This window comes from Periplaneta americana, chromosome 10, assembly GCF_040183065.1.
Source record: "Periplaneta americana isolate PAMFEO1 chromosome 10, P.americana_PAMFEO1_priV1, whole genome shotgun sequence".
Lineage (NCBI taxonomy): Eukaryota > Metazoa > Arthropoda > Insecta > Blattodea > Blattidae > Periplaneta > Periplaneta americana.
In genome coordinates this window covers 87,092,009-87,108,404 of record NC_091126.1, presented here as the reverse complement: position 1 = coordinate 87,108,404, position 16,396 = coordinate 87,092,009, and the positions used below count along the sequence as shown (strand labels likewise).

Here is a 16,396-nt window from a genome sequence, read left to right as displayed (position 1 = left end):
AGAGCTGTATGCCTTACAATTATATGGTGGAATAGGACGCTTTGAACATAATAATCTGATATCACACCACCAACATACCGATGTGTGGAGAGAAGAAACTGCTTTAAATTTATTGTTGAATTTAGATAATAGTACACTAGTCACCTGGAATCTGAAAGCATAGATAGCAGCCGTTAGCTGTAGTGTGTAAAACAGAGAGTGCGCATCTACTATAGTATGTACATAACATCATCCCTAGTTCACCGCGTGGTTGCCTAGATGAAAATTATGTGTGCAGCATTCTGTTATTAAAGTTAAATATATTTTAGTTCTATATAGTGTATTGCGATCATAATTTTAGTGAATAATAGTATTAACAAAATTATAGTGTTCGAACCCTTAGATTAGTGCTAGTGGTAAATATAAGTTACAAATAACTTGTAAATACGGTACAAACAGTAACAACTTTAGTAGAGTAAAAGTCCACACCTGTGGAGTAACGGTTAGCGCGTTTAGCCGCGAAACCAGGTGGCCCGGGTTCGATTCCTGGTCGGGGCAAGTTACTTGGTTGAGGTTTTTTCCGGGGTTTTTTCCTCAACCCAATATGAGCAAATGCTGGGTAACTTTCGGTGTTGGACCCCGGACTCATTTCACCGGCATTATCACCTTCATCTCATTCAGACACTAAATAACCTAAGATGTTGATAAAGCGTCGTAAAATAACCTACTAAAATAAATAAAAGTAGAGTAAAAAAATACCTCCTGTCATTTCAAAATTGAAAGGAAAGAAGTTGGCGAGTCGGACAAGGGAGGTAATATATAATGTGTTAAAGTTCATGGAACAAGAAGCTTGTGAGGGAGTAACGATTCCAATGGAACAAGTTCAGTTGAGACTTGAAACGGCCACAGGTGTATCAAAAAACAGCATCCAAAAAATCAAGACTGAGAGTAGAACAGTGGAATCTGGGGGGAAAACGTCATTTCAAACTTCAGATAAAAAAGGCGAAGAAAGAAAATTATCGAAATTGACGAATTCAATGAAGGTGTTGTTCGTAGATTAATTTATAATTTTTATATTACTGAAAAATGTGATTCCACTGTGCAGTTAATAAAAGAAAAACTAAAAGTCTCTATCGGAATTCAGGGTGAGGACACAAGTGTGAGAAGACTGTTTAAGAAACTAGGTTTTAGATGGAGAAAAACCAAATCGAGCAGACTTCTCTTGATTGAAAAAAAAAATGTCTTACGCGAAAAAAGAATCTCATATTTAAGGCAATTAGAAAAATACAGGGAGCAAAACAGAGATATAATTTATGTAAATGAGACTTGTATTTTGTCATCCCATGTAAAAGACAAGTCGTAAAAATGATGACACATCTCATGGCCTCCTTAAACCCATGTCAAATGGGCAGCGTCTGATAATAATTCATGCAGGTGAGGAAAATGGATTTGTACCAAATGCTATTCTAATGTGGAAATCACACGAGAAAACAGATTATCACCATCAGATGAATCAAACTAATTATGAGAAATGGGTGAGTGGAAAACTGATCGCAAATTTAAGGCCGAACTCAGTTGCTGTTCTGGACAACGCACCATACCACAACGTGAAAATAAACAAACCACTTAATTGTAATCCAACAAAACAGCTCTCAAAGGAGGGGATTTCATTTTCTGAAGATATGCTGAAACCCACTTTGTATGAACTAATTAAGTGAATGAAGCCCAGACACATTCAGTATTCTGTGGACAAGATTTTAGAAAGTGCAGGACACGTTTCCCTCCACCTCCCTCCATATCATCGTGACCTAAACCCTTTAGAAAATATGTGTTCTCTTGTAAAAGAATGGGTTGGTTCTAGAAACTTGTGGTGTAACATGAGATCTGTTGGAGATTTGTGTGCTGAGAAATTTAACGCAATCACCAAAGAAGACTGGTTTTCTTTCTGTGAAAAGGTAAAGAATCTTGAGCGGGAATACATGGAATGTGACGTGGACTGCGACAATGTGATAGATAGTTATAATAAATATAGAAGGTGTTGATAGTGACGATGATGGAAGTAATGAATCTGTAGATGACAGAGAATTTGATGAAATAGCTGAGCTGCATGACAGTAATTCAAGGTAAGCGGTCGCACTCTCTGTTTTAGTGTATGAAGCATTTGTTAAGCACAGAAAATCGTTTAAATGCTCCAGATGTCATTGCTATTGAAGTGTTTTGTTACGATTTTGTAGTACGAAATACCCATTCGTAGCATAGTGGGAACCAGTTGAGAGCTGTGTAGGCCTTTATAATATATATTACAAAAGCTGTGGTTTAAACAATCCATTCCAACTGAGTAGCCAATTTGCAAAATCAGCTACTGTTGTCACGCCAGGAGAAGGCGGCTGAAGTACTTAGACGGGGCGGAGGGGAAACAGTCGCGCATGCGCACCGCGCTGTTCACTGCAATATTCCTGTTTCACAAACATCTCCTACGCGTGTCTATGAGTCTTTGCGACTTTGTGAAAATAATAGTGGGGTTTTTATTGTAGTGTTTTATTAGTTTCAACAAGACAATTGTTTTCAGTATACCTCAAATCTTTGTATTGCTTTAGTTATCCTTTGCTTTTCGTGTTAATAGTATTGATAATAATATAGTTAATAGAATTTATGTTATTGTATACTGTTATTTAGGTTTATAGCAGTTTTTTGTTTATTGTAAATATGTCGACAAAGAGGAAACAAGGATTGACAATCTATAGCGAAAAAAGGAATATTATTAGAAGTGCAAAATAATTCTGTGATGAAGAAAAAGAGCAACAGTGCCTTTGCATTCCTCTTACGAAACCTACAGCAAAGGTAGAAAAGTACTCTAATCTATCAACAAGAACAGTACAGCGTATAAGGAATGAAATGAAAGACTGCACAGAAGAAAGTGCGTTGTCGACACCTGAGGGGGAAAAAAAAATGTAAACGTCCAGACTACCGAAACGCAAGTGTAGATGACTTCGACGGGAGATTGACAAAAAAGATATAATTGAGAATTTTTATTTGAAAAAGAAAGAGGCCACCGGCGTAGCTCAAGAGGTAGTGCGTTTGCCTGCTGATCTGCAGTTGTGCTCGGGAGTGAGTTCGATTCCCGTTTGCGCTGACTACCTGGTTGGGTTTTTTCCGAGGTTTTCCCAAACGGAAGGCGAATGTCAGGTAATCTATGGCGAATCCTTGGTTTCATTTCGCCAAATACCATCTCGCCATCATCAATTCAATCGACACTGAAGAAGCTAGTAGTTATTACAGTGTCGTTAAATAACAAGTAAAAAAATAGTATCAAGCTGCAACAAACGTCTATCCTTTTACAAGAGAAAATTGATTTGAAATGAAAGACAACATTAAGACGAATACTGAAGAAAAAGGATTTCAGGTGGAAGAAGTGTGGAGCAAAAAAAATTGAGGAAAACACTGTAAATTAGAATACGTGAAGATATCTACAGCAAATAAGAAAGCTTAGGAAAGTGGAAAAACCGATTTTGTATCTGGACGAAATGCGGATAGATAGGCCTACAAATTTAACGTTTCCCAAATTCTGGCAGGATAAAAATGTTACGGGAGTTTTGACTACCGTAAATGTGTCCAGAACACTCATTGTTGTTCATCAGGATGGGGGCGGTGGGGCTAATGGCTTTGTTGAGAGATTCGAATTAATATACACGGGTGGAACATAAACAGACGATTATCATGGACAGATCATACTCCAGCAATTTTGAAAAATGTGATAATGATAGTCATAGCGACAGCACCAAAGATGCGGAATCTTTTATGTCTGACTCCGTTCCCGTGTAGCCAAGTAAGTGGACGAAGTTTTCAGGTCAGAGTGTAGCGTGAAGTTCCCCCATTCCGCCTATCTACTCCCCGCGCCAACTCGTAGCGCGAAGACAGTATTTGCAAGTTAGACGAATTTTGGCAAATGAGGAAAATTGTGTAAAAACTTAACCACAGATACTAGAGGCATGATTTCTAGTTTAAATAATGGGGAAAAAAATATTTAGTTTGTCTTCCTACAGCTCAGAAATATATGATTAACAGGTAATTAGTTATATTGTATATTAATTTGCAAATAGCAGGTTTTGCAGCTGAACAGAGCAGTTAGCAGGATTTGCAACTCTATAGGTAGCCACATTAACGATATATTAGTTTGCAAAACCTGGTATTTGATCAATGTCAGCAGTTTATCTGACAAGACTAACTTGGAAACAAACTGATGGTAGAAGAGAACATTCTTATTTTCGTTACATACCTAAATATTATTAAACACACACTAATATTGTACTATAAAAAAGTAAAAAAGGAGAACAGAATACTAATGTTATAGTTTGAAGGTTTCCTTATGTACTACTGTTTGTGAAAAGTGCAACACCCAGAAAAAATGGCCCAAACGATCCCAAACTCGGGAGATGTGTAAAACAGAGTACCAAATGTAGTGTGTTCGTACGAGTCCCGCTTCAACTTGTCCTACAGTGATGGTCACATACGTGTTAAGCGCTACCGTGGTGAATGCAGTCTGAGAGCCTGCATTGTTGAGCAGCATTGCGGACAAGTTCCTAGTGTAATACAATATGCAATCTCGCTTCCTACGTATTCAGGACAATCTGAACTTCAACCGCTACATTAGAGAGGTCTTAGAGTCCGAGGTACTGCCCCTTCCTCAGGCAACTCCACATGCCATATTTGAGCAGGACAATGTCCGGTCACACGTGGCGAGGATTGTGCAAGTCTTCTTCGAAGAACGACGGGTATCACTGCTTTCCTGGCCTGCACGTTCGCCAGACATTTAGCCCATCGAATATGTCTGGGATATGGTTGGTCGGCAACTTGTTCGTCATGGTCCTCCAGCACACACTCTTGATGCTTTGTGGACTCGCATACAAACTGCGTGGAGGGAGATTCTCCTGGAACATATCCAGGAACTCTGATTCCATACCACGACGCTTAGAAGCTCTGATTGCAGTGCATGGAGGCTTCACTCCATACTGAAATCTCACGGTCACAGATCAGGTACAGTTCTGTAATTCTAATCCTTGTGTATTGTCATGTATCTAAACTGTGATATCAATTTCATTTCAGTTACATGTATCCATCTTGGTGTTGTAATTTCTACAAACATCAATGTAATATAACACTTTACAAAATGTTCGGTTCTTTCTCATCCATGAGTTCGAAGTCCACTACATCCGTATGTTCATGCTCATCTTCATTCAGGTCTGCAACAGCCAGGTCTTGCTGCTGGTTGAACATTTCGGTGTAGAAGGTCAGGTTTGCATTCTGAAACCATTCCTACCTGAAGTGCAATTCCAGAAGTCTTTCAATGTCCCTGATGTTTGCTTCTTTAAGGATGATACCCATTGGAATGTAGTCCTTTTGGAAATGTTTACCTTTATTGTTTAAACTTTTGGATTCGCCTTTTCACTGGTACCATTCTCTTCATCATCTGTATCTTCTCCCTCAACACTAACAGAGTTATTGAAACGGGATACACCATATCCATCCACACTCATTTCGGCAAAAGTCGAAAAAACTGCAAGATAATCACAGTAACCACTTCAAGACTTCAACACACTTAACATAAAAGGTTAGAAGTCCCCGATAAAGCGCGGGCAGAAACTCTCAGCTGATGTCTTAAATGCAGCAGTATAGTCAATTTAACTATATGAGCAAAAAGTAGCTTTATTATCAGCGTCTAATAATATCTTATTCGTTATTTTAGTATGCTCAAGGTAATCCTTATGGAGATCGAAATAGCAGCTTTTGCATTCGTAACTCTCAATATGGCCATGTTGTCTCAGTGACATTTAGCAGGTTTTGCAAAAGTAAACACTGCATTGTGCAGTTAGCATCATTGCATCCTTACGCTCTCCATACTTAGCAGGTTTTGCAACCGTATGCAATTTTATTTACTAGATTTAAAGGGTTTAGAGTTGGATTTGTAACCGAATGTATGGCTTATTACGTAGCTAATGACGAACTGAAACCATGGTTACCATTATCTCATTTTTCATTTTTTTGGCAGTTAGCTGGTTTTGCATCTGGGCTACTCAACTGTAATAAGAACTCAAAGAGAAGTAACAATATTTTAACACGTGACAATTATTACATTATTGTGAAAAAATTTTAGTAATTTAATAAACTTGTCACATATTAAGGTTCTTAGTATCGTGCTTATTTAAAATGTAAATTCAAAGAAAAAAAAAACACTTCTCATTGTTGAAATACCTTATTTCATACTTTCGCGCGTAGATTTTAAACCTTGAACATGACGGTTTAGAAATTTTCAGTGACTGTCCTGTGCAGTCTGTTAACTACAAGAGAAACATAAACGAAATGAATACAACTGTGTGTAGTATTTTTATGTGACAGTGTTGATTTCTTTACGAAGAATTTTATTTTTTTCCTATTTATTGTCGTGACACACAGCATACCCCTAATAATAGCACTGGTTGTGACTTACTATTGTGGTGCTAGTGAGGATAGTATAGTATTTATGTCACGATAAATGTTTTCATGTCTGGTAGTCTATTCCCATCACATACCATGCTTCTACCCACTGCATAACATCACTCATGCTTGCAGATCCCAGGTGGGAGTGTAACAGGTTTAGTAAGCTGTACAAGAAACAATAGTTTCACAGCATTCCTCACAAAATATTACCCACAGTCACATCAAAATAAATTTCGAGAGATGCTCTAGTGTTTCAATTAACTGTTTTCTGTAATAAATATTAACATTTTCAGGATGTGTCTGGTATGCCAGGATCATGCCGACCAGTGGCAGAAGGAGGAACTGGATTTGATTATCGACTTGGTATGGCCATTCCTGATAAGTGGATAAAACTTTTGAAGGAAGTGAGGGATGATGACTGGAATATTGGTAATATTATTCATACACTCACAAATCGACGATGGATGGAGAAGACAGTTGCATACTGTGAATCACATGACCAGGTAATTACGAGACATTGCAAATCATCACTATGTTATTTCTGTTTGGGTAAAGGGGGATAAATCATTTTTTTATGCAGAAAGAATTTTGTTCCCCAGATGAACACGCAAGTTAAATTATGCAAGTGAGTGGACAAAAATCAAAGGAATACTAGCATTTGATATGTTTTATTTGTGTAGAAAATTATTTGCAATAAGGGTCCGAAGTTTAATTTTCATTTATCTCCAAACTCATTTTTATGACTTATCTCCCTTTACCCAAACAACACAGATTTAAAATAGTGCTGTTGGTTGGCTGCTAACACCTCCAATTATCATTATTTGTACTCTGTGTGGCCTGTGTTACTGTAGCAGTGTGAGAAATTATATTTCAGATGTGGAGACACTTACTCCTGAAGATAGGATGATTGCCAAGACGAGGATGACAACTAGCATAATTTTTATTTCGACGTAGTGAGATGGCTAGTATTTTTTATCCAAAACCCCCTCATTCAGGGACGTGGTTACTTTCCATGCCATAAATCTGAAATGAGTGACTCCCAGATTTGCTGTATTTACTCACGTAATTTTCGCAACCAAGTTTTAAGTGCCTATTTTGGATTTATTAATCCTCCTATAATTTTCGTATTAATTTAGTAGCAACAAATAAAAGACAGTCTAAAATTGGTCAGTTATGACAGAAAAGTGTGATAACTTCATCACTGCATACCTCAACACCACCATCCCCGGGAATGTCTTTCATTGAACAGCTGTGATAAAGCAAAGCATTCTTTTTGTCTTCAAGGTCGCCACTCATACCGATTTCCTCCCACTCTGGCTGAGGGTTGTTAGTTATCGTAGTTAGTATTCTTTTCAGAGTGCTGAATGTTGCGAGTTTGCTAATGATGCTCCGAGTTTTTGACCACTTTGAAATGTATATAATAGACGTATATTACAACAAAGTTGTCTTTGATGTTAACTAATGCTGAGTTCTTGGCAATAAAGCCATTAACTCTTTTCCTTTCCAATATTTCTCACACACAGTGGATTTAGGGGAAAGGGCTGGACATTGCTGAAAATTCTGATCCATTTCTTATATTACTATAAAGTGCATTATTTGAATATACACTATACCAAGTATTTTGTATTTCTCACTTAATTTACGCATCCCTATTTTCAAGACTATTTTTTGCCCAAATATGTGCAACAAAATATGCAAGTACATACAGTGCTTCTAATTCCTAACAGACAGTATGTAAGTTGCGAATTTAGCTTCTTGCTACTAAATCTTAATGTTTTCGAAGTTTGACATAGTTACAAAAATTATTGAATTATGCCAAAATTATTAGTATAATATTTAAAAAGTGTATTAATGTTTGTTTAAAAATGCGAATAATTTGTTTATCCTTACAAGATTTTTGATGACTGAAAAACTGTGTTCTTAGCCCAGTGCTTTATACTGATTTCAGAACTGTTCTTAGTTTTTTCTATCACGTCCAATTTTTTCCAAAATATGATCAAATTTATTAACAAAATATATTGCTGAGAGCATTATATTCCAGTGGGGAATTAATTTATTAGGAGGGAATTTTTGCAGTACAGTCTTTAAGGTTAGCAAAACTGCTGCTTCTCTGTGTCCTTGCCTGATAATTGAATCCTTATGCATCTCAGATACAGTGTGTTGCATACATAACTGATGTTTTTGTATTTTTCTATTGTGGTCATTGGAGTTTTAGTTGAAGTCTTATAATTTCTACTCGCAAGTGTTTGAACAATCCTAATGTATGTATTTTGTTACATTTGGGAAAATTATATAATGTTGAAGAATTAACTGATTTTGTGAGGAAAGTGTACTACGAGCAATGACGAAACACTGCACAAATATGCAGTGGTTTCTGTGTGCTGTGCATTTCCTCTTTCCCTACTTGGTGGGAGTGAATCGGCTTGGAAGGGCATGTGACAGGGATGTACCTAATAAAATACTTGAAAAACAGAATTAAATACACTCCTGTATAATGTAACAAAACTAGTGATTGGTTCATGAATCTCTATTACAATAAGTAATTAATGAATTAATCAATCAAATGATAAGCTTCCGTGATACTGTTGCTTTAAATGTTTTATTTAGTTGTAAATTTGAGAGCTGCAAGAATGTTGGAAGAATTCTATTATTCTTTTTAATGGCTTATATGATCACTGATGGCTGGGTCATAACTTGTGTTTATTAAAACGTTTCCTTTAACATCTCAAACATTTTTTTAAGATATTGCAGTGAAATTTTGCGTGTGAATGCATTTCATACTTGTGAACGATCCTGCCAAGAACCATAGGTGTAAGACTTACAGTTTCTTTTTTTATCTAGAAAATAAAAAAATTGACTTTAAAATAGGAATTAAAGTAAAAACAAATTCCACTGAAAATATTTCAAGATTGTAAATGATGTTATTCATACAATATTCAGGAATTAAGTAGGAGGAAGAATCACTCAGAAATATTCTTATTTATGAAAATTATCAAGGAATGCATAAATACTGTTACCACAGTCTAGTATATACAGTCACGAAGCTCAATACGTAGTAAATATGCATCCATAGGTAGTTGCTAACCACTAGGATCGCTAATATCGCCTCATTACAGACAATGCGAAATAGTACCTGCACAGTCTATTGTTCCTAGCACCCTCACAATTCAAGCTTCGTGACTGTATATACTAGACTGTGGGTTACCATGTTCTGAAACCCCAAAATGCAGACACATTTTCCCCAATAGCACCAACCAACTTGTTCTTCTGACTGTTGAATGAAAGAGACTATAATATTATACATTACCCAGTAGGTAATATGTTTATTTAGTTCTTAATACAATTTAATTGAATGAATTCAAAGGCCCTTACAATATTAAAAAAAAAAATACAAGAGTACAATCAATAGATTCGTAACTGCTGTAGTGTGTATGGAAGACAAGAGTGCCATAAGCAGCATTTATATTATATTCCAGTTCGCAGTTGGGCTTTACAAAAAAAAATGGTCACCTTATCCAATGAACTCGCACCCCTAACACACTTTGTATGCTTCTCTGTCTTAATGTGTTGAATTCCAAGTTACTCGAGCTATGATTTGCAATTGAAACATAGGTCCCTGGGCAGCAAGTCATACACTCTGGTTCCCATTGTACTCTTTCAGGATGAAAACAAGGATATTTTTCTTGTAGTTCATCTGTAAATGCACATTTCTTCTTCAGCGTGATGGAAAATAACCTTAAATAAAAACAAGGTAAAACCTGTTTTATTCACCCAACAAAAACCTTAACCTATAAAATTAAAATAGTATCTTCGTACTGCATGTTTTAATAGTTATTAAAATGATATTTCAACTTACATAATAAAATGATTTACAGGAAAAATAGCACTTAATTTAATAAGGTGATGTATGAATAATAGTAGGTACTTCGAAGTTCCAAACATACTAGCAACACACAAACAGCAAACGAAAAGCACTAACGGCTATCGCTAGCCTCATAGATTGATTATAAGCAGTATACAGTAGCCCCATCATGGATGAATATACTCTCGGTAGTTTCATAGATCAGTTGTAGATGATATAAGCGATATATCTCAATACTCAATGCATATTCCCAGAAAGCCAATTCCTGTATTCCAAATACAACACTAGATGTCACCAATAAAGAAAAATAATTTAAAAAACCTGAAAATGCGGACTAAAAGAGGAATCGTAAAAATGTATGTAGACTGTTACTTTGAGACTTAAAATGCGGATGTGTCCACATAAATTCGGATGTATGGTAACGTTATGCATAAAATGCAGCTGCCATTTTGTATTGCTAATTACCCATAGTAATAGTTTTACTAAATCTGAAAATAGTATAAAATTGCAGAAATAGAGAATATTAACCATGTAAAACTTCAAGATTACAGAATTATTTATTGCTGAGAAAAAATAATTGAATTTCACTAATATTTCCCTCCTTAATATCTGAACTATGATCTCTTTAAAGAGTTAATATTCTTTCTTTAGACGGAATAGAAGGTACTTTGAAACTTTGTTTTGTATTTGTTTTTTTTTTTTTTTTTTAGTAGGTTATTTTACGATGCTGTATCAACATCTCAGGTTATTTAGCATCTGAATCAAGTGAAGGTGATAATGCCGGTGAAATGAGTTTGGGGTCCAGCATCAATAGTTACCCAGCATTTGCTCATATTGGGTTGAGGGAAAACCTGGAAAAAACCTCAACCAAGTAACTTGTCCCAACCAGGATTCGAACCTGGGCCACCTGGTTTCACGGTGAGATGTGCTAGCCATTACTCCACAGGTGTGGATCTATTTGTTTCTGGATCATGAATGAATTGTTATTTCATCTTTTCGGCTTGGATACTAACAAGAGATGTTATTCTTTCTTTAAAACTTTTCAATCACTCTTTTGGTTTCTTCTCTTACTGCTGTTCTGTGTACTGCCTTCTCTTTTAGACCTGGAAGCAATTCTTGAACACTTTGTCTCTTTCTTTGAATTCTTGAAAGTGCCTTCTTTACTAGTTCTCTGTGTACTATCTAATTATTGTAGATGTAAACCCTCATTGTCATTATAAGAGCCCAAGTAAATATGATTTCAAAGCACTGTCTTTTTAAAGGCTTTGGTTGGAGACAAGACAATAGCATTTTGGTTGATGGACAAGGAAATGTACACCCACATGTCAACCATATCGGAACAGTCGGCTATCATTGATCGGGGATTGGCACTACACAAGATGATAAGACTGATCACTAATGGACTGGGAGGAGAGGCATATCTCAACTTCATGGGTAAGCATATACTTAAGGTTTTGTGTTTAGATTGTTGTAAAAGCCCTAATTAATATCATTCTAATATGACAAAAGAAAATCATAATGCCTTGATAAAAGTATCTTCAATGTACCAAGGTACTGAACTGGAAACTTGTACTGAAGGGGAACTTTTTTTTTAATTTGAATAATTCTGTGAAGTTTCGTGAACACAACATTTATTTTATACATATTGTGTAATCTTAAGATATGAGAAAAATTCATGCATTTCTGTAGGCTTTGTTGTTACAAAAATAAAAAAACACTCCATGATGAAGCTATATTCCATATTATTTTGGCATAGAGATCTGCAGGGACAGATGTTTTTGTTGTTGTTTAGTGAACTGTCTAAAGACAGGTCTGAACCTCACAAGTGATACCAACAAGGCACCACTCGTGAAGTAAGTAGACCAGGAGATAATGGGGTAGAGTGGCCAGTTCTTTTCCCCCTCCATTGCATACATTGCCGACTAAGTACATATTACACCAATCAGACTTTAGATGTATACAAACAATTATTGTTCTTCCTCTGACGCATATTGTCAAGTGTGATATACTGCCTGATAATAGATGTACAGATACGAAATTCAAAAATGGACCAAGTCTTGGCAGCAGTCCTTCTATGTAGGCAACAAGCTTCGCAAGACAGTCCACAAGTAGCATACATTTGGGTGCCCTTGTTTACTGTACATGCGCAGTGCATTGTATCTGGAAAAGTCCACTTCGGATAACGGTGATGTTACATGATGCAGGCGCTTATAGAAGCAGTTTTAGAACTAAGATGTTTAAGCAGGAGTCATTCACATCTGCATCTCGTAGAGCAGCAGTAGTGTGTTCGCTTAATGATTCGAAGGTTGTGAGTTCGAGCCTTGTTCAAGTTTTTATTTTTTTATCATTCTTTAGTGATATAAATAATATTCAAATTATTTTCTTCTGATTTTATTCTCAATGAATAAAAAATTTTCACATTTATTTCCCAAATAAAAATAAATAAATAAAAACTAGTAGAGATATAACAGTGATAGAGGTCAGTTTTGTTCTTCTCTATGAAATAGATATGCTTGCAAATTTTCATTAAATTATCTAAAAAATTGTACGAGTTATCAGGAAAACTGTTTCAAACAATGTAAGTTATGCAAGATGTGAAGTGCTAAATGATACTTTCTCACATTTTAGGTCATAAGTCGAGAAATATTGGTTATAATTATTTTTTTTTTCGCTAAACTAAAGAGAAAAGTTCATTTAATGAAATAAAGAAAATTAAAAAGTAGAATACATACTTTTACCCTCAGTGGTGTACATGGCCCCTTAAATAAAAAAAAAATGCTTAATATATCTTCGTCTTGTAGAACAGAAATAACAGTGATACAAAAGTTGAAGTAATATGTCATTCTGTTAACAGGAAATGAATTTGGACACCCTGAGTGGCTGGATTTTCCACGGGCTGGAAACAATGACTCGTATCACTATGCAAGAAGACAATGGCATCTGGTGGATGATGAGTTACTTAAATACAAGTTCCTGAATGCATTTGATTGTGATATGAACCATTTAGAAGAACGATATGGGTGGCTGCACAAAGATTCGGTAATTGTTACTTCTGTAGCAAATGAACATTAGTACTGTAAAGTTTGAGTGTACTTAATATTGCTTTCTTGAAATGTCATGGTGCTCGGTCTACATGAGAGGGAGAATTGGTATTTCTTTTAGATGGAAACTCAAACATTTGAGATTAGCTGGTCATAATAAATGGTGAACTGCAGACCAAGAGGATGGAGTAGACTATTGGATGACACTGAAACAGTTCTGTGAGGGCCTGTTTTGTGATTGAAGATAATGGTGGCCTTTAGCATTTTCCTAACTGCTCTGCCTTCTGTGGTGAATGGTTTTGTTAAGACTGCTGGAGACATGAGTTGAGTTATTTATGGAGGCCATAAAAGTTGTCAGCCACTCGATATATTTACAAAGGCGTCATCATCCATGTAGATAAGCAGAAATCTGTTTTCGTGTCCTGTTCAAATTTATAAGGAATCTATATCCTCTCAAATTACTATCTGAAATAAGACTGACAAATCTTCACTGCCTTCATTGATTCCGACTGATTTACTATGTCACATTAAACTTCAAAGAATCATGTCGTTCTGAAAGTGCTGCATAGATGACACAATTATTACTTTGTACTTGTATAGTTAGAATTGGTTAAAACATACATAATTTTTTAATTTATTGACTCTAATTTCTATAAATACATTTTTAAAATCTTCATTGCTATCCTAAGCAGACTTATGTAATCTTGAATAATTTATTTCCATTTTACTTGTTTAAGACTTCGCAAATATTTCTTGTGATATCAGCAACAATATTCTTTTATCTCCAATGCCATTTACATTTTCTATAGCTTTAATTAGTTCCAAAAGTTACAGTTTACAATGGAACTTATATTGAAACATTCCTATTTTAAATTACTAAATTCACTAATCCGGAACATCGTGCATATTTGAGCTCTGATTTTTTCAGGTATAGGGTAGTGTTAACTAAGATTTTCAGCTCCAACTGTGGATACATGACAACTCGTAATATGATGTAGACCTGGTGGTCAGTTGTGCTTCGAACTATGTGTTATCATGACCTTCAGCATAGCAGGGAATCATTAATGCTATTTTACAATATTCTCTCGGCAAGAAACCAATAACTCCATATACTTTTTCTGTACTGTGTAACTGAAATAAACATTGTTTTCATTCCTTCACTCCCATTTCATTATCATGACAGATACACGTCGTAAGGATAACAGTGTTTCTTACATTTCACATGCTTATTGATCGCAGTTCCTACAAGACACTTGTCCTACTGCAAAATGGAACCATTTGATATTTATCTAGAGTCTGGTCATAAGGACAGATATTGTCATTTTGTAAGATTTTGATTGGGGTGAGGCATGTTCATGCCTGCATATCTTGTGTGCATATGATACACAGTGCAATTATTTCTGTGACTGCATGGACATAGCAAATAGAGGAAATGTAGGATGCAACATAGACATTTACCTATAGATGTTGAAGGAGATTATGTCTGTTTGCATGTATACATTTTTTACACCTTCGTAAAAATATCCATACATCGAAGTTAATATTTTGAAATTGACACTTTGTCTCTCTAGAAATTGTCTTTCTGTTACTCCAACATGTGGGGATTGTTTTCATTTCAATTTTCCAACGAATAAAAATCGCGAGAGTTCATATCAGGGGATTGTGGTAGCCATAAGTCAACAGTAAAAACCCTATCTTCAGATACTTTTTTTTTATTCATTGGAACCACAGTTGTATAATCAATGGCAGAATCTTGTTGAAAGTTTGCATATTGACAAGTTTGTAATTAATCGAATGTTTGGAAAATGGATTCAATATTTATTGTCTTCTATATATTTTGGAGTTATTTGTGGTTAAAGAAAAGAGCCCCACTATTAATTAAACACTGTCGGCACACCACACACCAAAATCTTAAAAAATTCTATTCTTCTTTTTCTTGCTGTTTTATATACTCGCCGTATATACACACACATTTCTTTACTGTGCACCAGAATTATGTAAATAAGCATTTCAAAAACTCCTCACATAGGATCTGTTGCCAGCAGGACATCAAGGAAATAATCTCACTATATTAAGAGGATGATTGTAAATCCTTCCAAGGACATCATTGAACAGATCTTTGTCCTGATAAAAATGTAATTAATTCTGATGGGATTACTAGAGAAGCATTGTACCCTTAGAAAACTTATCACACAATGAAATCCTATTATCACAATTAAAACCCTTTAATATATATATATATATATATACCGCGATAAACTGTATTTTCAGTGAAATACGAGTGAGTCCGAAGAATGCATAATCGTTTTTAAATTTCAATTTGAGTAATATTTTCAGATGTTTCGTTTTTCAGGACGCAGCTGGAACTTAACTTTTTTGGAATATGGCATACCGAGAACCATGCAAGCTGAATATTGATTTTGCTTTCACTTGCTATAGTGCATGTGGACCACAAAATATAACTCTGACACTGACAAGAAAATTAATATTGTTCCCAGGCAGGGGTGAAGGGAGACATCAGCTGTTTGTAATATTGCGATTGTTGATTTTTTAATTACAATAATTGCCAGTTGCTGTTAAATTTAAACATGAACGTTCGTTCAGTGTTACACTGTTAAAGCAAAATGTATCCTTCTTAGCATATATCTGTGCATATATTTTTTTTTTTTTATAGTTTCATGGGTTTTTGTTTGTTTTGGTCTTTTTTTCGGCAACATAATTCAAACCATAGTTATTTAACTCAACATTGATTGAGTTACATTCATTTCCATATATGCTACACAGGGTGAAAGTAATACAACTGTGCAGATTTTAATAGCTTATTCCTTTAATATACTACTTACTTACAAATGGCTTTTAAGGAACCTGCAGGTTCATTGCCGCCCTTACATAAGCTTGCCATCGGTCCCTATCCTGTACAAGATTAATCCAGTCTCTATCATCATATCCTACCTCCCTCAAATCCATTGTAATATTATCTCCCATCTATGTCTCGGCCTCCCCAAAGGTCTTTTTCCCCTCTGGTCTCCCAACTAACACA

General features: G+C 35.5%; 1 protein-coding gene across 2 annotated transcripts in view; it reads left to right on the top strand.

Moving 5' to 3' along the window:
• AGBE (1,4-alpha-glucan-branching enzyme) overlaps nt 1-16,396 on the top strand; it is a 68,083-nt gene that overhangs the window by 34,551 nt on the left and 17,136 nt on the right. For both annotated transcript variants that reach the window (XM_069837852.1, XM_069837853.1), the window contains 3 exons: nt 6,747-6,956; nt 11,578-11,749; nt 13,170-13,354. In XM_069837852.1, the coding sequence (XP_069693953.1) occupies nt 6,747-6,956; nt 11,578-11,749; nt 13,170-13,354 (567 nt within the window). The remainder of the gene's footprint in view (nt 1-6,746; nt 6,957-11,577; nt 11,750-13,169; nt 13,355-16,396) is intronic.